At 41.8% G+C, this 24,929-nt stretch overlaps 1 protein-coding gene and 1 pseudogene across 1 annotated transcript; both read left to right on the top strand.

Annotated features, from left to right (window-relative positions):
- The first annotated feature begins 516 nt into the window (after positions 1-516).
- On the top strand, positions 517-1,060 carry LOC100345720 (ubiquitin-conjugating enzyme E2 A pseudogene; annotated as a pseudogene).
- Positions 1,061-14,666: 13,606 nt separating this feature from the next.
- LOC138843655 (uncharacterized) lies at positions 14,667-17,623 on the top strand. Its single transcript, XM_070048353.2, has 3 exons — positions 14,667-14,754; positions 15,638-15,673; positions 16,612-17,623. The coding sequence occupies exons 1-3, from the start codon at positions 14,691-14,693 to the stop codon at positions 17,610-17,612; spliced, it is 1,101 nt and encodes a 366-aa protein (XP_069904454.2). The 5' UTR covers positions 14,667-14,690; the 3' UTR covers positions 17,613-17,623.
- The last annotated feature ends 7,306 nt before the right edge of the window (positions 17,624-24,929 follow it).

Genomic DNA, 24,929 nt, shown 5'->3' on the forward strand with positions numbered 1-24,929 from the left:
TAATTCTGGAAAGACATATTTCATGTGGAATTTCTATCTCTTTTTTTCCATTCACACATTTGTTCTTATGTGGAACTCATCATTCTAAAAGTTAGAATTCATTAGGGCTGTGAAATGCCAGGAAGAATAAAAATAGTCTGCTAATATCATACTTAAAATCAAAAACTCGGTAGTTAAATCTTCTTTCATTAAACCAAAAACATTGAGTGACTTAAATTTACCCAAAATTTACCCAAGTCATATGAACCTGAAAAGGCTTTGGATCAATTTTAAACATCCTGGAGAGACTATTTAATTCACATAAGTAATCTTCAATCCCACCGAATATGACTCTTATAAATTAATTTTATCAATACCACCCATAGTTGAATGATATCTCACCTAAATAGCATACATTTGAATATCTATAGAAAGAAGTAAATCTTAGAGTTTTCATTTAGTAGGTTAGAAATCTGTGTATATCAGGGAAGGGGGCCCACAGCCGGCAGCCAGCGCCAGTGGCTGATGCTGGGGGCTCCTGTCTGTCTCTCTGAAGGTTGCAGGAGGATCCTCCAGCTGCAGTCAGCGGGGCTCCGTCTGAGAACAACATAATGGTTTGGAATGCGGTCATTTTGGGGCCTGAGGGGACCCCATTTGAGGATGGAACATTCAAACTTACAATAGAATTCACTGAAGAATACCCAAACAAGCCACCCACAGTTAGATTTGTCTCTAAGATGTTTCATCCAAATGTCTATGCAGATGGTAGTATATGTCTAGACATACTTCAGAACCGCTGGAGTCCGACCTACGATGTATCTTCCATTTTAACATCCATACAGTCTCTATTGGATGAACCAAATCCCAATAGTCCAGCAAACAGCCAGGCTGCTCAGCTGTACCAGGAGAACAAGCGGGAATATGAAAAGCGTGTTTCTGCCATAGTAGAACAGAGCTGGTGTGATTGTTGACCCCAGAGGGAGCAAAAGAAAGTAACCACAACAAAAAAAAATATTGATGTATTTGTCACCTTCTTATTCCTTGTTGTCATTAATTTACTTTATTAAAGCAAAAAGCTGCTGTGCTGTTTCCATCTTCCCTTGCTGAACTGTTCCTAGCCCTCCTCCCCTCTCCTTGAACACCAGGCAACACCCTCTGTGACATCAAATGTACTGTACTTGGGTTACTTAAAACAATTACTAATGCTTAATTCCTTTTCTGTTGTATCTCATTTCCAGTCTTTGGCAATTATTTGTTACTGTACTTTGCAGTAAGGTTTTTAGATGAATTGTTAACAAGTGGTTTCTTATGCATAGCTTTATGATGAAGATACTACTCTAAACAAAGTGATGGCTGAGCTGTTTCATCCTGGCTGGTCCTTCACTTGTATTGGGTTTAAAAGTGTTTAGACTGTGGCCTAGAGAGCAAGGAAATAAGCCATCCAAACATTAGTTTTGAAAAAAAAAAAAACATTAGTTTTGAAAGGGGAATGGAGGCCAAAAATTCCGATACAATCTTATGAATTATAAGATGATGTTTCCTGGTAGGGAGAATGTTGAAGGATGCAGCCAAAGTAGTACAGCCATTGTAGTACCTGACACATCCTCTCCTTGCAAGACAGTGGTTAGCTACATCCATGCTAAGTTTCAGAACACCGGTTTTCTAGGGTTTTGCTTTTAAAGAGGTGTGGGAGCAGAGGAATGGAAACCCATCAATTTTGGAGCTAGGGAAAAGTTGGAGATCCTTTAGTCTTTCTAAAGGAGTGCAGTTGCCCTAGATAAACTTACAATCCTCCATCTTTTTGTTGTTTAGTTTGACATAAATCAAAGAAGGAAGCATATCTGTGGCAAAGTATTTTCCACTCAAATTCTGAGTTACTGTTGCATGATTTAGTTTCTTCCTCCTTTTCAATGTGATGACAAACTTAAAGCCAATGTCTGCAATCTTTGTTTCAATATTTACACTTTTAGATATAGTACCTTTAAGTAGCAGTGTGGGACAAGGCTTGTAAATCTTTTGTCTGATGTTCCATTGTTATCTTTTATGCATTTATTGCTTTTCTAAATCTAACTTTGCACAAGTAACCCATGTAAAAAATGTACATTGTTCAAAACTTGTAAATAAAAATAACCTTAAGAAATATGTGTTAGCAATTAATAATACATTCCATTTTTCTGAAATGTTTATACTTCCCCTTTTATTTACTAATAAAATCTATAGGTGCCAATTATGGTTAGGTGGCATCTTCCTCACCAGGGCCACAAAATTCTAACTTCCCTTTGCTAAATTTATCCCTTTCTTTAGAAAAGGAAAGTTTCCAGGACTGACTGGTATTGCAACATTGCAGGTTAAGTCACCATCTGCAATGCCAGCATCCCATATGGCAACAGCTCATGTACCAGGTGCTCCACTTCCGACCCAGCTCCTTGCTAACGTGCCTGGGGAAAGCAGCAAGAAGATGGCCCAGGTACTTCAGCTCCTGCAACCAATTTAGGAAACCCAGAGAAAGCTCCTGGTTCCTCATTTCAGCCTGGCCTAGCCCTGGCCATTGCAGCCATTTGGGAAGTAAACCAGCAGATAGAAGAAATGGAAGTCTGTTTCTCTCTCTCTCTCTCTCTTTCTCTCCCTCCCTCCCTCCCTCTGTCCCTCTCCCCCCCCCCTTTGTAACTCTGCCTTTAAAAATAAATAAATAGGGGCCAGTGTTGGGGGACGGTGTTGTGCGACAACACAGCCAATGTGGGTGCTGCTTAGAGACCTAATTGCACCACTTCCCTTCCAGCTCCACTTTCCATCCAGCTCCCAATGTGCTAATGTGCCTGGGAAAGCAGCAGAAGATAGTCCACAGCTTCAGCCTGGCCCGGTCCTCCTCTCCCCACCCTCCTCTCCCTTTCACATTAATAAAAAATAAATCTTTAAAATAAATAAATAAATCTTAAAATGCAAGGAAAGAAGGAACAAAGAAAGGGAGGGAGGGAAGGAAGGATAAAGGGGGGCGGGGAGAAGTAAGAGTTTCTGCAATCAAAGAATTCCAGACTCCTTGGATTTTTATGAACTCATTGTTAACCTTTCTTCCTGGAACTTTTCTGACAAGTCGCTTTACTGGACTTAGTTCATTTTCTGTTATAACACTTGATTCAAAAAACAGCCTGACTTCTGGACCTAGGAAGAACTGAAAGTGCTCAAACAAACTTGGGGACCCCAGCACAAGTTGGGGGAATCATGTCTGACACAGACTTATCAGGGATGATCCCCAAAGAAGAGCATGAAGTAGTGAGCAGAGAGAGCTTTGCATGGGAACTGCCCACGCCCATTTGCTGGGTGTTCCTGGTGTTCATAATTTCTCCTATAGATCCTGTTCTTTCTGATGTTTTTGCTGTTGTTGTTGTTGTTCCTGTTGTTGTTCAAGAATAAACTAAGAGAGATTAAAATTTTAAAGAAATTATGTGGGCATCCAGTGATTCATGATTGGCATACCACTAGGCCACAAGCAGTCTATCCAATATGCTAAGGAATAAAACCAAGTCTTGTCAAAGCTTATAAGTCAAGAATACTGACACTGTCATTCCATTTAAACAGCTCACTAGACCCTGGGGTCACCAAAGACTTCAATCACTGGACATTGCCCAGTCTTCTCTTACCTTGCTTCTCAGCAGTGATGACAGTGTTTCCAATCTGCCCCAAGTGCGATATTCTATTCCTCTTGTTACACGATACTGTACATTATTTGTTTACATTGTAATTATATTCTCGCTACACTCATTATTTCTTTCATTTGTTAAATTAGTAAAAGTTTGATTTATTAATTTATTGAAAGGCAGCCATGGTTGGGTCAAGAGTCAGTAACTTCATCTGGATTTGCCAAGTAGGTAGCAAGGCTGCAAAACCTTGAGCCATCACCCACCCCCTCCTAGGCCAAGCACTAGCAGGAAGCTGGACCAGAAGTAGAGCTGGAACTTGAACCCCAGCACTCCAATATGGCACGTAGGGATCCTAAGTGGCACCCTAACCACTGTACCACAATATCCATCCCATCTGTTAAATAAGAAATTTAGTAAGTGCCTTGTCTATGCCAGGAATCTTACTGCAAATTAAAATTTCAGGGATGAATACAAAACCACAGTCCCACCTTCAGGGAGCCAATGGCTCCACCATTGTGAATGGAGTTCTTGAGTTTATAAAAGGTTTTGGTAAGATGCCTGGCCCTTCCATCTCTTCCTCAATGTGAGTGAGTTCAGCATTTCCCCTACTCAGCCCTACAATTCCCTAAATGATGATGCCAGAAAAGTTGAGAAACATTCTCTCACCAGACTCTGAGTCAGCCAGTAGCTTGATCTCTGATTCTTTAGGCCCTAGAAAAGTGAGAAAAAAATTTCTAACACTAAAAAAATTACTGGAGTGGCCAGCATTTTGGTATAGCAGGTTAAGCTGCCATTTGCAACTGTGAGAATTCCATACTGCAATGCCAGTTCGAGTTCCACCACAGCTTCTCTGCTTCCAATCTAGCTCCCTACTAATGAGCCTATAAAGGCAACACATGATGGCTCAAATACCTGGGCCACTGACATCCACAGACATTGATGGAATTCCAGGTTCCTGGCTTCAGTCTGACTCAAGCCTAACTGCGGAAGATGTTTGAGGGAGTGAATCAGCAGATATATTTCTCTCTCTCTTTCTCTCTCTCTCTCTCTATCTCTATCTCTATCTCTGTCACTGTTACTCTGCATTTCAAATAACTAAATTTTTCAAAAATTACTAGAGCTAAAGTGTGTGATTTTTTCAGCCTTAACTGATAAAAAAAATTGATACCATGAAACGTGATGTTCTTGAAATAAAAAGCTAGAAGTGTAGAAGCAGCTTGGAACTTGGACAAGGATGGAGGTTGGAAGAGTTTGGAAGTGAAGGCTAGAAAAAGTCAAACTGTCATTCAAGAGCACAAGCAGGGATTCCCATGAGGACTCAGAAAAAGAACAAATCTGCAGTTGAGGCTTCAGCGGACTTGAAGATCACTTCAGGGCCTGGAGAAGTGTGTCCGTAAGCAGAGGAACAGGAAAGGCCATTCTGATGCAGTCTCAGGGGGAAAGAATGAGGGACATGTTATTGGAAGCTTGAGTAAAGGCCTTCTTTGTTACAAAGCTGCTTCTTAGCTAAATTTGGTTGAATTGTGCTCCTGTGCTAAGTTTTCACGGAGAGTAGAAGTTAAGAGTGATTGACTAGGCTGTCTAGTGGTTGAAACATCTCAGCAAAGCAGTGGAAAAGCAGCATGGCTTATCTTGACTTCTTATAGTAAAATGGAAGGAGAGACAAATCGCAGAATTTATAATTAAAAGAGAAGCAGAAATTAAAGATGTGGGAAATTCTCAACCCTGTCAGGTATAAGGAATGAAAAAGCTGTTTAGGAGAAAGTACCTACCACAGGGCCACGGGAATGTTTGATTAGGAGATCAGTCTCTATAGAAGAAAGCCAGATGCTATCCATCACAATGGCAGGATAACCACTAATGTAGGCAGCCTATGGACAAGTCAAGGCCAATCTCAGCTTGTGGAATTCCTGGGATAAGAAAGTCACACACTCCCATGTTGAAGGAGCATGTGGATCAAGAACATTCTGTTAAAATTATCTGTGTTACAGGAGGCCCAATAAGCTGCTTGCATATGTTGTTATCTTTTGTGCTTCTTTGAGCTGAGCTGCTTATGTATAAATATCGCTGAGACACAGGAATAAATGAGCCTTGATCAGCCCTTTGTCTCGGCTCCATTCTCTGCACCCTTGTCCCTCTTTTCATTCCCACTCCCTCCTTCAGGTTCTGTTCGATTGGTGCAGCAGGCCTGCACAACTAACACAGTTTGGAGATATTCAAAGCTGCTTCTCACACCTCAGAAACAGAGAGTTACTTTTCACTGTTCTCTCCCTCAAAGCAGTTTCCCTGCTACACTGGATAACTTTCCTGCCTCTATCACATCCCTTAGCAGTTCTCTTCACAACAGCCAGAATGATCTTTAAAAAGTAGAAATTAAATCACACATTTTCTCGCTTAACATCCCATAGGGTGTCCCCACTGCATTTGTGGCAGACCCAAATTGCATGCCACAGCTCCCTCAAGAGCCACTTGTGTCCTCCTTTCTTGAAGAGTGCTCAGGTCTATGAACCAGCTGGGAAGCTGTTCAAGTGCTCTAGGAGAGACAGTCATACTCTGAATCTCATCCTTGCAGTAGAGATTATGCTAGTGGTCATATCCGGGATACACTTCAAGTTGAAGTCAATTGGATTTGCCAACGAGCAGTGGTTTCGGGGAGGGAGCAGTGAAAAGTGACTTCAATCTCTGAACAAGTGCGTAGAAGAATTCTCATTAACTGAGAAAAGATGAAAAGTTTTGATGGGTTAAACCACAACTTCCTCAAACTCTTACGTTCAACCCTAGACATGCAGCAACTCAAAATATGACTTCCTTAGGAAACAGGGCCTGTATCGAGGAGATTGATTTAAAATGAGGCTCTTAAGGAGAACATGAAGCAAACTACATGGTTCATTATAGGTAAAGGTCATTTGAACACACAGACACTGGGGATAAACGTGTGCAGCAGAATCCTCACAGGTAGACACAGCAAGAAGGCAACCATCTGGAAAGCAAGGAGAAAGACTTCATCAGAAACTGCACCTCCTGATGACTTCATCTTAAAACTTCTGCTAGCCTCCAGAGGTTCTGAAATAAATTCCTATTGTTCAAGTTGCCCAGTCTAAGGTGATTTATTATGACAATCAGATCAAGAATACAAAGGAATCCAGCCATTCCACTCCAGGGAATTTATCCAAAGGAAAAGAAATCAGCGTATGAAAGAGTGATCTGTAACCCCATGTTTACTGCAACTCAATTCACAACAGCTAAGATATGGAATCAATCCAGATGTCCATCAACTGATGACTGGATAAAGAAATTATGGTATATATACCACATATATGAAATACTACACAATGGTAAAAAAATAAATGAAATCCTGTCGTTTGCAACAAAATGGAGCAAGTTATACTTCCATTATACTTAGTGAAATAAGGTAGTACAAAAAAGACAAATACCATATGTTCTCACTGATCTCCGAGAACTAATAGAGTACCTAAAAAGTAATCTGTAGGAGTGAAATTGACACTCTGAGATGTGATGATTGTTTATAGCCCTTGTCTCTACTGTTAAGGAGCAGTTTTGTTTTCTTCATACTATTTGTTGAACTCTTTACTTAGTGTAGGGTTAATCTTACGAGTATAAAGTTAACTGAAAATAGATCTTGGTTAAAAAAAATAAGAATGGGATTAGGAGAGGGAGGAGGATGAAGGATAGAGTGAGGGCAGGAAGGAGGGTTGGGTGGGAAGAATCACTAGGTTACTAAATTTATACATATGAAATTCATGTAGCTTGTATACCTTAAACTTTTTTTTAAACTTAGTTAATCAGAAAAAAAAGAACACAAGAGAAAACAGAATTTAGGATATGGAATTCAAGGAATTTATCTAGGACATGTCATGTTAAACACACACAATCATAAGGAAGTACATATTTTGAGGACTTAAGTCACCGAAAGATGCTTAGGCCACTGGCTACAGTACTGCTCATTGCCTTAATCCCCCCCATCCTACATGATATTCTAACCTTTTGGTTCTTCCGTACTCTCTGTTTTGGTTGTGTCTGGTTAAGTTCTTAGCTAGTATTCATTCTTTAATGACACATTAATCTCTGTGTTTTACTTCTAGCATTGGAGCAGGTTAGGAAAAGGAGCTGAGCTGAGTGATATTTGGAAGAAGCACCTGTTCTGTTCCAGGGACCAACAAGCTAAGATCAAGGTTGCCATCTACCATGGCTGCTACGTGTGCAGCCAACCCATCAAGTGCGAGCAGGTCTGCCTGGCTCTCCCCTCTGCTCCCCCGCTCTGACCTTCCTTTCCTCTTGAAAGTTGACCATCAACCACCTCATCAAATAAACTCATCCCCAGTCTCCCTGCTGAATGCGTTTGCAGACACCAGTGACAGTCATCACAATACAGAGAGGAAGCTGCCAGGCTAATGAAATTTCCCTCTGCCTTTTGTAAAGCCAAGAAGTCCAGATTAAACTGTTCCATTTCCTACAGAGTTAGAGAAGAATTTTCAACTGCTAATTGATCTGCTTTAACAAAAACCAGGAGGAAGAGAATGCCAGGCATCAGAAATGTGATGATAGGTGGCAGGCCTATTAATGGCTGTTCTGTACAGTGATATGCCCTCAAGGAGACCCAACAGGCCCGTCCACGACAGTGGCTTTCAGTGTGGCAAGCCTGAGCTTCAGCAGAAATCAGCTTGTGATGAGCCCTGGCAGCTCTGCCAGCCAAGAGTTGGATCACTGGAAATGGACCTGCCCTGGGGTCGAAGGACGCCCAGGTCAGAGCCGCAGATCTTATTGGTTCTAAGCTGAAAAGCCCTTCACTCAGCCCAGCTTCCAAGGTGACCACTGCTGCGGAGAGGAGACGGCCAAGTAGGGTCAGCAACACTGCAGGCAGAACTGTAAATTTCCTGTTAGAGATGCCACCTGCCTTCACCTGGCCAGCTCTCCTCCCAGGCCGGCCAGCTGGGTAATGGAAGTCAACAGAGTGCCTTCTCCAAGGAGGTTTCACACCTCCCTTGAAATGTACCCCATGTGGAGAGACAGTTAGATCTGGGCCTCTTAAATTACAAGGCCTAAAGCCCACCAGATTATTATCAAGCCCCTTCTATCAGGTTCTATTTGCCTCTCAATCAGAAAACTTAGTGGACTCTATTCCCAACCTGTGTGTATTGATGGTCCTCTCCTCCACCTAATTTGTATGATTATTCAGAATTTCTCTACAGGCAAACCCCACTACCTGCAAAAGTTGAGTGGCCTTTCTCCCGGTCTTGGATGGGATCAGATTTAAACCACGTCCATCAAACCATCCTCACAAGAGTCCAGAGACCCCCCCCTCATTTCCTCTCCTCTATGAAATCCTCTCATTACCTGGTTAATGCCACTCTTAGCATCATTGGTTGCTATTCTCACCCTGACTTGTACACTATAGTGTCTGTTTAAGTGTTTACAGCAGGTGATAATGGAATGAACCACGGCCTTCAGCAACCAGGCAGTCAATCAGATGCTTCTCCATCCATACATGCCTGTCCCTGCGGAGCCCCAAGATACCCCCAACGGGCCCCTGTAGACGACGTCCCCAGTCAGCAGGAAGTAGCCAGAGAGACTCATCGTTGCCCCCTTTCCTATCATCAAAAGGTCGGATTTTTGCGTTTGTTATTTGGCATATTGGAGATATTTGGTTTCTTCACTGTGGTGCTTTTTCTTGTTATACTATGACTCTAGATTAAGTGGACTATCTGTTTTTGATGGAGCCTTAGGGCTTGAGATGGGTGTGGCCTGAGAGCTCTGTTTGGTGTGCCAAAGGTGACACTCCCAGGTTAGGCGTGGTAAATCTCTCTCTCTCTCTCTTTTTTTTTTTGATTCAAAAGGGAAGTAATTCCGCACAGCTGAACGAAGTTGGAGGTAGTTAGCAGGCAAATGATATACCCACAGGAGCCAGAGATCGGAAGCTCTTTCCCAAGATCCCCACAGGGAAGCTGTTCGGCCCTCAGAGTGGGCTCAAATTCTCCTTCAGCCTCCCACTGGGTTGCCAAAGTTACGGAATTGTAGCGTCTCTGGAGAGTGCTCACGTGAATTCCGTGAGTTCTCTCCCCCACCGTCTCTTTTTTCACAGTCTCAGTTCAGTAGCACCACAAATTTACTAGATCCTAATCTCCTGTTAATTCGCCCCGTCCAGAGTCAGGTTTTTCTGCTAGGCTCAGGGCCGGTGCAGACCTGAGGTCGCTCTGCTTATGACGTATGTCCAAGATGGCGCCTGCTCTTTGTTTTGCTCGCCCTTGAGAGGTGAGCGGAGAGAGAGAAACCCGTGTCCGTACTAGTCACCCTTTTTTCTCTCTCTCTCTCTCTTCCAGTTAGCCTTGTGAACTCCCCCCCCCCCCCCGGGGGTCGTTCCCTCTAGTCTCCTCTCTCCGCTTGCCTGCCGGTGTCTCGGGCTATTGAGGTTCGGCTCACCTCGCGTTGAACCAGGAAGACATCGAAAACCTAAACAGACCCATAACTGAGACAGAAATTGAAACAGTAATAAAGGCCCTCCCAACAAAGAAAAGCCCAGGACCAGATGGATTCACTGCTGAATTCTACCAGACGTTTAAAGAAGAACTAACTCCAATTCTTCTCACACTACTCAGAACAATCGAAGAAGAGGGAGTCCTCCCAAATTCTTTCTATGAAGCCAGCATCACCTTAATTCCTAAGCCGAAAAAGATGCAGCACTGAAAGAGAATTACAGACCAATATCCCTGATGAACATAGATGCAAAAATCCTCAATAAAATTCTCGCCAATAGAATGCAACAACACATCAGAAAGATCATCCACCCAGACCAAGTGGGATTTATCACTGGTATGCAGGGATGGTTTAATGTGCGCAAGACAATCAATGTGATACACCACATTAACAGACTGCAGAAGAAAAACCATATGATTATCTCAATAGATGCCGAGAAAGCATTTGATAAAATACAACACCCGTTCATGATGAAAACTCTAAGCAAACTGGGTTTGGAAGGAACATTCCTCAATACAATCAAAGCAATCTATGAAAAACCCACAGCCAACATCCTATTGAATGGGGAAAAGTTGGAAGCATTTCCACTGAGATCTGGAACCAGACAGGGATGCCCACTCTCACCACTGCTATTCAATATAGTTCTGGAGGTTCTAGCCAGAGCTATTAGGCAAGAAAAAGAAATTAAAGGGATACAAATTGGGAAGGAAGAACTCAAACTATCCCTCTTTGCAGATGACATGATTCTGTATTTAGAGGACCCAAAGAACTCTACTAAGAGACTATTGGAACTCATAGAAGAGTTTGGCAAAGTAGCAGGGTATAAAATCAATGCACAAAAATCAACAGCCTTTGTATACACAAGCAATGCCATGGCTGAGGAAGAACTTCTAAGATCAATCCCATTCACAATAGCTACAAAAACAATCAAATACCTTGGAATAAACTTAACCAAAGACGTTAAAGATCTCTACGATGAAAATTACAAAACCTTAAAGAAAGAAATAGAAGAGGATACCAAGAAATGGAAAAATCTTCCATGCTCATGGATTGCAAGAATCAATATCATCAAAATGTCCATTCTCCCAAAAGCAATTTACAGATTCAATGCAATACCAATCAAGATACCGAAGACCTTCTTCTCAGATCTGGAAAAAATGGTGCTGAAATTTATATGGAGGCACAAGAGACCTCGAATAGCTAAAGCAATCTTGTACAACAAAAACAAAGCCGGAGGCATCACAATACCAGATTTCAGGACATACTACAGGGCAGCTGTAATTAAAACAGCATGGTACTGGTACAGAAACAGATGGATAGACCAATGGAACAGAATTGAAACACCAGAAATCAACCCAAACATCTACAGCCAACTTATATTTGATCAAGGATCTAAAACTAATTCCTGGAGCAAGGACAGTCTATTCAATAAATGGTGCTGGGAAAATTGGATTTCCACGTGCAGAATCATGAAGAAAGACCCCTACCTTACACCTTACACAAAAATCCACTCAACATGGATTAAAGACCTAAATCTACGACCTGACACCATCAAGTTACTAGAGAACATTGGAGAAACCCTTCAAGATATTGGCACAGGCAAAGAGTTTCTGGAAAAGACCCGGGAGGCACAGGCAGTCAAAGCCAAAATCAACTATTGGGATTGCATCAAATTGAGAAGTTTCTGTACTGCAAAAGAAACAGTCAGGAGAGTGAAAAGACAACCGACAGAATGGGAAAAAATATTTGCAAACTATGCAACAGACAAAGGGTTAATAACCAGAATCTACAAAGAGATCAAGAAACTCCACAAAAACAAAACCAACAACCCACTTAAGAGATGGGCCAAGGACCTCAATAGACATTTTTCAAAAGAGGAAATCCAAATGGCCAACAGGCACATGAAAAAATGTTCAAGGTCATTAGCAATCAGGGAAATGCAAATCAAAACCACAATGAGGTTTCACCTCACCCCGGTTAGAATGGCTCACATGCAGAAATCTACCAACAACAGATGTTGGCGAGGATGTGGGGAAAAAGGGACACTAACCCACTGTTGGTGGGAATGCAAACTGGTCAAGCCACTATGGAAGTCAGTCTGGAGATTCCTCAGAAACCTGAAGATAACCCTACCGTTCGACCCAGCCATCCCACTCCTTGGAATTTACCCAAAGGAATTTAAATTGGCAAACAAAAAAGAGGTCTGCACCCTAATGTTTATTGCAGCTCAATTCACAATAGCTAAGACCTGGAACCAACCTAAATGCCCATCAACGGTAGACTGGATAAAGAAATTATGGGATATGTACTCTTTAGAATACTATACCGCAGTAAGAAACAACGAAATCCAGTCATTTGCAACAAAATGGAGGAATCTGGAACACATCATGCTGAGTGAAATAAGCCAGTCCCAAAGGGACAAATACCATATGTTCTCCCTGATCGGTGACGACTGACTGAACACCAAGAGGGAAACCTGTTGGAGTGAGGTGGACACTATGGGAAATGGTGGCTTGATCAGCATAGCCCTGACTGTTAATGAACAACTAAATACATTATCCCTCTTAGTAGTTTTTTTTATCTGTTCTACTTAATATGACTGGTTTAATTCTGTAATTATCACACAGTTATTCTTAAGTGTTGAAAATTAACTGAAATGTGATCCCTGTTGAACATGGTGGTGGGAATGGGAGAGGGAAGAGATGTATAATTTGGGACATGCTCAGGCTGACTTGCCCCAAGTGGTGGAGTTGGAAGCATACCAGGGGATTCCAATTCAATCCCATCAAGGTGGCATGTACCAATGCCATCTCACTATTCCAGGTGATCAGTTTCAGTTCACAGTTGGTCATGGTGAAGGGACTGCGAGTCAAAGGGAGCACACAGACAAGTCTAGTACCTGCTAACGCTAACTGATGGAGTAAATAAAGGGGAGAGTGATCCAACATGGGAAGTGAGATACTCAGCAGACTCATAGAATGGCAGATGTCCTAAATAGCACTCTGGCCTCAGAATCAGCCCTAAAGGCATTCGGAGCTGGCTGAAGAGCTCATGAGAGTATTTCAGGCATGGAAAGCTAAGACACTCTGGCAAAAGATCTCTGCGAGTGAGATGCCAGTGGAAAGAACAGGTCATCAAAGAAGGAGGTACCTTTCTCTGAAGGGAGGAGAGAACCTCCACTTTGACTATGACCTTGTCTAAACAAGATAAGAGTCGGAGAACTCAGAGGGCTTCCATAGCCTTGGAAATTCATGACTGGAGCATAGGGAGATTACTGATGCCATAGACAGGAGTGTCAATTGGTAAAGTCAACAACAGGAGTCACTGTGCACTTACTCCTCATGTAGGATCTCTATCCTTAATGTGCTGTGCATTGAGATTTAATGCTATAACGAGTACTCAAACAATATATTTCACTTTCTGTTTCTATGGGGGTGCAAACTGTTGAAATCTTTACTTAATGCATACTAAACTGATCCTCTGTAAAAGAAAAAAAAAAGAGAAGACATTTATTATAAGACAATGCTGGCCAGCGCTGCAGTTCACTAGGCTAATCCTCCGCCTTGCGGCGCTGGCACACTGGGTTCTACGCCCGGTCGGGGCACCGGATTCTGTCCCGGTTGCCCCTCTTCAAGGCCAGTTCTCTGCTGTGGCCAGGGAGTGCAGTGGAGGAAGGCCCAAGTGCTTGGGCCCTGCACCCCATGGGAGACCAGGAGAAGCACCTGGCTCCTGCCATCAGATCAGCGTGGTATGCTGGCCACAAGCCGGCCGCGGCGGCCATTGGAGGGTGAACCAACCGCAAAAAGGAAGACCTTTCTCTCTGTCTCTCCCTCTCACTGTCCACTCTGCCTGTCAAAAAAAATTGTTTAAATAAAAAAAAAAGACAATGCTTTTGGTTACCTGTGTACCACAACACCAGAATTTCCCTGATTAGAGCCAGAGGCAGAGAATTTGGGACATTGTTGTGGGTCTGAGAAGGCTGAGGGTTGACAACCGTAACCAAGTATACCCAAAACAGTTGTTCTCACCAACTTCCATATCAAACAAAAATTACTGCATATCATGAAAAATGTAGGCGCAAGTCATACAAAAGTACATATACCATGGAAGATGCAGTTGCAGGTGTAATAATGGTCACAGATTTAGCATTTTCACTTTTAGATGACAATCACAGCTAACACACAAATACTCACATATATATACACACACATGAACACTGTAAATGAGAGTTATAACCTCACAAAACAGACTGAACATCAAATTATGAACAAAATTCAATTTTGATATGTGTGCCAAGTTTTGGACACCATTATTTCAAAAACTTTCCTTAACTCACACACTGAAACTTTCAGAAAAACACACTAACACCCTCCACCCAATACTATCCTGCTGGGCGCTGGTCCCAAAGAGAAGTAAGGGATGCGGTTGACATGATGTCAACACAGCCAGACTAATGCTACAACAGGGGAGGTGCACCCAATGTGGACCTCAAAGGTGCCCTTGTTCTGCTCCTATTTATAAAGGGAGCTGCCCAGAGTCTCCCAGCACAGACTTGGGAGCAGCTCCAGAGCCTCCTCCACGATGCTGCTGATCCTGCTGTCTGTGGTCCTGCTGGCCCTGAGCTCAACTCAGAGTGAAAATGGAGGTATGCATAAAAAACGGGGGAGAGTAGGGCTCTGTGACTACTTGGGGCATAGGAGACCCTATAGAGAAAAAGAGGGTTTAAGAGAAAGGGGTAGGGGATGAAAAGAAGAATGCACTGTGCAGTTCTTATGACAACTTAGGACATGTTGCATTCTCATTGAATGCCAAAATCTTGAAAGCAAGAGTACAACTGGAACATAGTACAGACTTTCAACCACAGATCAACAAAGTAAGCTTTGCATTTGTTCAAAGTCTCCCTGACAGTGCTGTGAAGGATTCACAAGAATATAGCAAGATTGATAAGACTGATACAGAGACTAACAGGCACAGAGATACTATAGCAATCAACAACTTGCTGTAGAGTGAACGCTGTCCGATGAACTAAGAACATACAGAGCTACTTCAAAAACAGAGAACAGGATGATACATGTGGATCTCTCCACACAATAAATGGAATTATCAGGGCTCAGGATTCTGAATTTTTTTGCACCAACTGAATATTTCATGGTGCTCTGAAAAGCATCTCTTTGACACTTGTGAAATGCAACCCCTGATTTCCTCTACCAACAAAGAATGTTAAAGAAGGAAAGTCCTTAATGAAGAAAGAGGATAGAAGAACAGCCCACAGCATTTCCCCCAAAACTAGCAGTATGGGTGACAGATCATAGGAAAGAAGAAGTGGGCTTTTGTATGTTGAGGTCCTGGTTGATCCTCATCCAAGAAACAGCCCTGTCACTACCTTCTCCCTCTCCAAAAGCCTTACAGAAAGGGGCTGCAGAGGAATCTTAAGGAATGTCCAGGAGGCCCCTGCTCCACATAGAACACTTGCCAGCCTTGGTGGATCCTGACTTGACCTTTCTTTTCTCCTATGCTTCTCCTCCTAGAAGTCGACTATGAAGACTATTCCATCCTCACATCAGGTAAAAACTCAAGAATCCCCCATTGAACTTTCTCTTCCCTTTTTTTCACCAGTAATAGATCTGTGATAACTTTTTATCATCACATTTTATACGACATAATGAATGTTCAAAGGGATAAAAATACAGCCAAACTTCCTCATATTGACTCAGGGGACCGTAAACAATTGGGTTATACAATAGAATACAAGTGATTTCAGAATTCAGTGGCAACAGCTGTTTGCCTGTTCACCCAGACCAGAAATGACTGTTGACATGTGCAGACTAATGGGAACCGTCCAAATTCTCATTCTTCCATTTTTCTCAAAGTCCCTCAAATAGCTGCCTTTTCTTCAGTGTTTCCCTCTATAGTTAAGTGGATTCCAAAAAAAAAACACAAAGAAACAAGTGTATCAGTCCCATTACCCTGTGACTGGGCAGACAGAGGTATCCCATAGCTGATGAAAGCTTAACACATTATTGAGTAAACTGAGTGGTCCATCATGCTGTCTGCCTCGGCACTCTGTCAGTATTCCTCTACATGTGTCTGGGACAAAAAAAAAAAAAAAAACCTAGCATTAGCATTATTTTCAACATAGGGCTCAAGAGCTCAAACATGGACAAACTTTGCAACTTTTTAGAGTAGTTCACAATAAAAAATAAAAATCTAAGAGACATTTGTACCGTCCTGTACTTGGAGATACTTAGCACAATTCTAAGGTATCCAAGAGCTCCTCTTAGGTCAAATTAGAACAAAAATACTTTTCACAAGAACAAAGAATGAAGCTCTCTACAATATCAATACATTTTTAATAGGAGTAGTACTTAAGAAAGAAATGTGGATGGGGGAATGTCGCAGCAGGAGACAGGTTGACAGAGTAAGTAACATGTGATCAGGTTAGGAGCTAACAATAGAGACTCTCAGTCACTAAACTCATCTATTCTTGTGATGCCTCATGAAGAGTATGGAAACCTAGGCCAGACCTCTGCAACAAGTCAAAGTGATGATGATAGCCAAGAAACTCGTCATCAGAACAAACCACCGGGCCCAGGAGGCCAACATAACCAGACCCGCCCACCTTTCCCTGGAAACCAAGGTGGCCCACCACAGGGGGGCCAGCAGAATTCTACTCGCCCACCTCACCCTGGAAACCAGCAGCGACCACCTCAACACGGAGGCCAACAGAACAACACTAGCCAAGGAAACCAACAGGGAGGTCCACAGGGAGGACAACAACAGGGAAGATCCCAACAGGGAGGATCTCAGCAGGGAGGAACACAACAGGGAGGATCCCAACAGGGAGGCCCACAGAGAGGACCCCAGCAGGGAGGCACACAGGGAGGACGACAACAGGGAGGACGACAACAGGGAGGACCCCAACAGGGAGGTCCACCGCAGGGAGGCCCACAGGGAGGACCCCAGCAGGGAGGACGACAACAGGGAGGATCCCAGCAGGGAGGCCCACGGGGAAGACCCCAGCAGGGAGGACCACAGGGTAGACCCCAGCAGAGAGGACCACAACAGGGAGGACCCCAGCAGGGAGGCCCACAGCAAGGACCCCAGCAGGGAGGACAACAACAGGAAGTACCACAGAGGGGAGGCCCACAAGGAGGACCCCAGCAGGGAGGCCCACAGGGTGGACCCCAGCAGGGAGGAAGGCAACAGGGAGGCCCACAGGAAGGACGGCAACAAGGAGGCCCACAGGGAGGACCCCAGCAGGGAGGCCCACAGGGAGGACCCCAGCAGGGAGGACCACAGGGAGGACCTCAACAGGGAGGCCCACAGGGTGGACCCCAACAGAGAGGGCCACAGGAAGGACCCCAGCAGAGAGGACCACAGGGAGGACCCCAGCAGGGAGGCCCACAGGGAGGACCCCAGCAGGGAGGCCCGCAGCAGGGTCCACAATCACGTTTTCAAGGAAACAGACCACAAGGCCCTCCCCAAGGACAACCACCACAATAATCCACAGTCAATCACAGGTAAGAGTCCAGTTCATTCTCTATCAAGTCCTACTGCCTAAGCTTCTCTAACTATGGTGTGCCATGAATGAACCTGAAAGATGTTGAAACTATATAGTCCTCAACCCTACTTTTAAAGATTTCTACTCAGTTATTTTGAGATACAGTGGCAAGATGCCATCATTTTAGTTAAGTTCTCCAACATAATTATAGGATTACTCAGAAGCAAGGAGAAGCAAATCCATAAATTAAAGATATCCATGCATGACATGAATGAAAACTTTTCCCATGAAATTGAGACTTTAAAGAGAACTAAAAATGAAAAAATGAGCAATAACGAATTCAATAGATCAAGTAAGAAATGCAGTGGAAAGCGTTAACCACAGACTTGGTGAGGCTCAAGAAAGAATATCTGAGCTACAAGACAAATCTTTGGAAATTTTTCAGTCAGACCAACAAAAATAAGAAAGTAGAAAAATTAAAAACAGTGTTGGAGATTTATGGGATACTATCAAATGACCCAACATACAGGTCTTAGGAGTTCCTGAAAGAATGGAAAGAGAGAATGGATTAGAAGGCCTATTTAGTGAAATAATTACAGAAAACTTCCCAATTTGGGGAAAGAAAGGGACCTCCAAGTACAGAAAGTACACAGAACTACTAACAGACATGACCAGAAAAGATGTTCTTATTTCAGAGAAACCAGTAATGGAGCTTGATCTTCTTGCCCTCTCAAGCCCTTTCAATAAACTTTCTTCTTTTTTTCTTTCTTTCAGAAAGTGAATAAAACACAATGTCCCTGAAGTATCCAAGACACTAGAACAACAATGTCATAACCCTATTTTCCATATGCCAATAAAATAATCAGCATGCACTTTCTGATTGTCCTCATCTCTGATTTTTGCTGTATGTGAAACTATCATTTATGGGATGTGAACACAACAGAAGAGCATTTAGTACCCCTTCTCAACAATGTCTCCAGCAAAATTTCCTCCTCCTGAATGGAATCAAACCAACTCCCAAGTGAAAGAGTTCCACTGTTACTCCTCTTCCCTGGAATCCACTGCACAAATGAAAATTGTTTCATCATTTTCAGGTTCCAGTAATTGGAGGGGAACAGTATAATGGAAGTGAGGAAGATGCACAGGATGAGGCTATCTTTAACATTCCCAAAATAATAGCTCATAGGATCCAGGCATTAATGTGTTTCTAGGCCTCATCAGCCTAGAACCCACCCTGCCCCATTTCTTCTTTTTGATTGCTCTCTCTATCCTAACTTTTCTTATGGACCCACTATTTTTTTAACAAAAACTGGGTGGATTTTTTAAAGGAGACAACATATTGCATTTTAGGGGACATGGATTTCGGCATCCTTCATGTTTCTTTTTAACTCTCATTCTTACTGACTCTGGACACATCATAAGCTACTGAAAGCTCTCAGAGTTTCAGTTACCTTCAGATAAAAGAAGACTTACAGGAAAAGTTATCTTCCAAGTAGGCATGTGGCAAAGCAGGTTAAGCCAAAACTTGCAATGCACGCACCCCATATAGGGTGCACTTGCACGCTAGCCTGCTACACCTCTGAGCCAGCTGAGAAGAAGGCAGAAGATGGCACAAGTACTTGAGTCCCTGCCACTCATGCAGGACACCAGGATGGAATTCCTGGTTCCTGTGTTTGGCCTGGCCCACTGGGACAATTGAGAAGTAAACCAGTGGATAGAAAATCTCTCTTTTCTCTCACTCTTTTTCCCTCCCTCTCTCTCTCTCTCTAACATTACTTTTCAAATAAGTAATAAATCTTTTAAAAATAATACTACATTAATGGGTGCAGTTGAAAGAAAACATTAAAATATAAATTGCCTTCCTATAATTTCATTAAAATATTTATTTTCTTGAAAGGCAGAATTATAGCATCAAAGACAGAAAGAGACAAACAGTCCATCCAATTAGGTTAACTCCCCAGATGGATGCAACAGCTATGGTTGGACAAGGCTAAAGCTAAAGGCTAGGAACACAGTCGGGGTCTCACACGTGGGTGGCAAGAGTTCATATATTTGTGCCATCCTCTACTAATTTCACAAACACATTACAGGGACTTGGACACAAAGTAGAACAGCTGGGATACAAACCTGCACCAGCTAACCCACTGCAAGACAATGCTGCCCCCCACCACTTCCTATTATTTAGGGAAGAAGAATAGACAACAATTTGGAAGGAATTCAAGGATCCCCGATTAAAAATTTTCTTATGGCTTTGTCAAAATCTCTAAATACAATAATCTCTGACGATGTTCACTCCAGAAGGTTAAAAAGCACTATTTTTTCTATGTTTTTGATCTTTTACCTCTACCATTCTAATCAGTTTTTAAAGTCTCATAACTGTTCCTCTTAAAGTAACCATCTACTAAATTTGTTGGGTATCCTGTAGCACCTGATAGAAACTTTGTTCATGACAACTGGCTTTCTTAAAGTAAAATCTTCATCTAGTTCAAGGAGATCAGGAATGTGTTAACAGAGTTGTCTACAAACTGTCTCCTGTTCAAGCAGGCAGTAAAAGACTGGAGGGGGAAGAAGTCTTTGCTATCACTTCTGTGCTGTTTGAATTTCCTTTGTGGCACTAAAGAAGGAGATTCTAAAAGAACGACTTTGTTTTATTATCACTTAACCTGGATTTGACATATCACCATTTCTACCTTACTCTGTTGGTCACATAGACTAATCCTGATGTAATGTGGTGGGACACATACAAGACTGTGAATTATAAGATGCAGAAATCTTTGACAGTGGTTGTCTCACAGGACAACAGTTGTAATAAAAATACGAGGGATATACAACATTACTAAGCTGAGAAATCAAAAAGACAAAAATGGAAAAAAAAAATAACGATGCATGTGGTTGAAGAAGAAATTAGTGAGCTGGAACACCCATTCACCAAGAAGGTGAGAGGAAAGAACAGTCAGAAATATCTTAAAAATATTAAGAGACATATGGACAGGAGAAGGTCATCACCATCTAATTAGCAGGCATTCCTGTGGGAAACAAATAGGAACCCAGAGAGAAGGGAAGAGCTGAAGAATTGATACACAGGAATTTCAAATGAGGAACAAAAAAAGATAATAACATTAAAATTAAAAAATAAAAACAAGACTTCAATGTGAAAGCATATGCAGATTTCAACTCAAATCAGCTAAAGAACAATCACACCAAGACAAATTATGGAGAAATTTTTAAAATACCAAGGCAAAACATCCAGGGAAGAAAAAAACATGTCTGCCAAGAAGCAGAATGTGTTTGACTTGAACTTCTCAATATCAGCATTACTTTCATTGATAACAAAGCAATATCTTAAAATTTAGAATAGTATTAACAGAAGAAATATCATTTTTAAAATAATCTTTATTAATATAAAGAGTACAGAGTTCACATATTTCATAGGTACAATTCTAAGATAACCAATCTTCCCTCACTCCTTCTTTTCCTCCCTCAATCCCCATCCTCCCTTCCTTTCTTTTTTTTCCTTTGACTTTTGCAAAAACATAATTGCAGTCCACTCTATAATCACGGGTTAATGCACCACTAACCAGAATATTCAACAAGGGAAGAAACAAGAAAGACCACAGCTTGACAGGAGTATCAGGGAGAGATCTACATTATCACTTAGGTGAGTTCACAACTTTATGAAATTTATAGAATACTTCTTTTAAGGAAGGAATACTAGCGAAACTGTTTTCAACAAGAAGTAAATGGAAGTAACATGTTTTTCAAAGATCAATCTTAGTAAAACACTGCCCTTCATGGTGTTGTAATGTTTCATCACAATATCAATAAATCACCACGGTTTTACAACAAAAAAAGCAAAAGCACACAACAAAAAATATGGGAGGTACTCCCAACTTATTTACACTTGATGGTTTATGTGTTCTTTTGAATCAATCCATTTCATCCAGATCACCCAATTTATTTTATTAAGGACAACTGTTCATAGTACTTTTTTTTTTTTTTTTTTGGCCGGCAGAGTTAGACAGTCAAAGAGAGAGACAGAGAGAAAGGTCTTCCTTCCATTGGTTCACCCCCAAAATGGCCGCAACGGCTGGCGCAATGTGCCGATCCGAAGCAAGAGGCCAAGTGCTTCCTCCTCGTCTCCCATGCAGGTGCAGGACCCAAGCACTTGGGCCATCCTCCATTGCCTTCCCGGGCCACAGCAGAGAGCTGGCCTGGAAGAGAAGCAACTGGGACAGAATCCGACTCCCTGACTGGGACTAGAACCCAAATGACTGTAACAGCCAGGACTGGGCCAGGCTGAAGCCAGGAGCCTGGAACTACAACCAGGTCTCTCACGTGGGTGGTTAGAGCTCAAGTTCTCAAGCAATCCTCCACTAAATTCCCAGACACATTAGCAGGGAGCTGTATCGGAAGCAGAGTAGCCCGGACTTGAATCAGGCACTCATATGGGAGGCCAGTGTCACGGGCAGCAGCTTAACACACTGTGTCACAATGCCAGACACCAAGGATCTTTTTATACGTGATTCTACACCATTCTATCATCTAGCTGTGCTGTAATTTCCCTCAACTGTTATCCTATTAATGGACACTTGGGCTTTCAGGTGTTCACTACTATAGGATATAATGTAGTAAATAAACATCTTTGCAAATAGATCCTTGAACATTTTGAATAGCAGCCAAAAGAGAATTGAGGAATAACTGGTTTTCTCCTTTTGTCAGCCATTTGGTTTGCATGGTCTGCTATGTGCATGGAAAGAATACACAAAGAGAAATTAGAAAGGAAAAGAGGAAGTAACAATCTGAAGGGAAAAGACAGGCTCTCTGCACCCTCAGTAATCACAGCAGGGAATTAGAACTTCCCTGCCATGTCAGAGTGGCCCTACACACTTTGTTTTGTTAGTTTCAGAAAAGGAGTAAGAAGATGATGTTGGAATGGCCTTTTGGCACAGCATAAGACGCCACCTGAAACGCCCACATGACGTATCAGAGAGCCTGGGTTCAAATCCACAACTGTGTCTAATCCACCTTCCTGCTGATGGGCACCCTGAAAGACAGCAGGTAATAATTCAAGGGTTCTCTCCTTGCCACTCATGTGGGAGACCCAGAATGAGTTAAGGGTTCTGTGCTTTCACATGGCCAAGCCCTACAATTGTGGCCATGTAGAGAATAAAGCAGCAGAGGGATTTCTTTCTCTCTCTTCAAATAAAAAAAAAAAAAAGGAAAATTAAAAGGAAAAGAAGATAGCAATCTTACATTGGAACAATGCAGTCATAACAATGTATTCAACATACATATAATCTAGGCAGCATGCAATTTCTGATTGTCACCTGTTTTCCTGGGTGCCTTGTGGGTCTGAATTTTGAGAGCTGTGAACACAATCTCCTTGACACTTTCAGCACCAGTTCCTCATTTATTTGCCAGACGGCTTCCATGTAGAAGAATTCTATTGTTTGTCCCCTCCTCTGGATTCTGTAACAAATGCAAATTTTTCCATTATTTTAAGAACTCTCCCTGATATTCTCATAATTTTAGAGGAGCAAGAAAAAGAGAACAAATGCAAGGAAGTTGCAGAGGCCATGGAATGCGCAAAATTTTGAAAAGAACTGAATTTAAGAAGTGGGCTTTTTGTCTTGCAGTTAAAGAATCCTGTGTCCCAGATCAGAATGTGGGTACAATTCCCTGTTCTGGGTCTGACTCTAGCTTCCAACCAGTGTTAACTCTGGGAAGTCGCAGTGATAGCTCAAATAATAGGGCTGTCGCCACAAAAGTGGATGACCTGGCTCCAATCCAGGCTAGCTCTTACCTTCAGAGGCTTTTAGGGAGTGACTCAATGCATGCGGGAACGCTTACTCTCACTTTCTCTCTCTTTCTACTTCTCAATATTTTTTGATTTCTCAAATATTTTATTCTCTTTCTAAGCATTGCTTATTGGGTCATAGTAATCAGTATAACCAAAAAAAGTTAAAAACAAATGTTTGAGGACCACTTTCATTCTTTACTTGAATTAAAATCAAACAAACAAAACTATACAATTTCCCCATCAAAAACAAGCTGGTAAAACAATTCCTCCAACCTTCATTGCAACAATTTTACCTGAACTATTCAAATCATTATGATTTGAGACTTTCCAGGATGTAGCAGGATTAGACTGCGTGGTAATTATCTAGGCAAAAAAATTAAATACATCAACAGCAAATACATGAATTAGGGGCATAGGCCTAATTTTAAAAATTCTTCAGACAAGCCATACTTAATAAAGGAGTTAAGTAGAGAACTTACAGTTTTCTCAACTGTTCTCAAACTTTGAGTTCTCAAACTCAAAGTTACACTATCCTAAACAGGAACTGTATCACATATGCAGAGGTCAAATACTCTTGATAAAATAAATCGGAAGGATCTATATAGACCATAAATTTAGCAAAATAATTTAATGTACAGGAACATAAATATCCTAGGTTTAGGTTACCAATGAAGACAATTGCTAAATAAATTCTTCAAAGTTGATTATCTATGAATATTAAAAACCAGCCCTTGCACTCAGAAGAATTCCACCTAGATAACTGTTCAGACATTCCCAGAGAAAAGGAAACAGGAGCTACAACCATGCGCTCTATTCTTTTCAAATTTCCATTCTTTCACTTAATGTTCTAGAGGACCTCACATTTTGAATCCAGAGTCCACAAACAAGAAATCAGAGCAAAAGTAGGGATCAGAGATTTGCCTGTTTTTCTTGAAGCCATGTGTGTGTTTATGGCCTTGGGTATTACATTTCATTACTGAAAAGTTCTCTGGAAATCAAGAGACGAACAATTCCACAATAAACACAACATAGGTCTGTTTTGAAGGTTGTACGAGTTTTCAGTGTGGCTGGTAAGGTCTAATTAGCCCAACCCTAACTTCCTTTTATTCAAGTTGATATCTAATAATAAAGAAGGATGATTAAACCTAAATTCTCAATACAAGGGGGAAAAAAATCTGTCCAAATAAAATGTATCCTTAACACAAAGAAGGGTACAATATATTCTGCAGCATAATATTTTACTGTATTTCTCTTTCATTCAGAAACTGGAGACTATCTCTTTTATTATTTCCTTTTTTTCCCTAGCTTAGGATAGGTTGAAAAAGGTCTAATTTGTACAAGTTGTCGTTAAATTAAAATCTCATTTATACATACTTTGCTTATCAAGCACTCAAATTTCTAGCAACTTATGAAAATAACAGGTTTAACAGAATTTTCTGTTTTGTAAAAGTATTCTACATGCATACACACAATCAATTTTTTCTTTCGGGAAATTTCCTACCCATAGTGAAGTTTCTAA

Source organism: Oryctolagus cuniculus, chromosome 9 (genome assembly GCF_051225735.1).
Source record: "Oryctolagus cuniculus isolate XC-2025 breed Fujian yellow rabbit chromosome 9, ASM5122573v1, whole genome shotgun sequence".
NCBI classification, from domain to species: Eukaryota; Metazoa; Chordata; class Mammalia; order Lagomorpha; family Leporidae; genus Oryctolagus; species Oryctolagus cuniculus.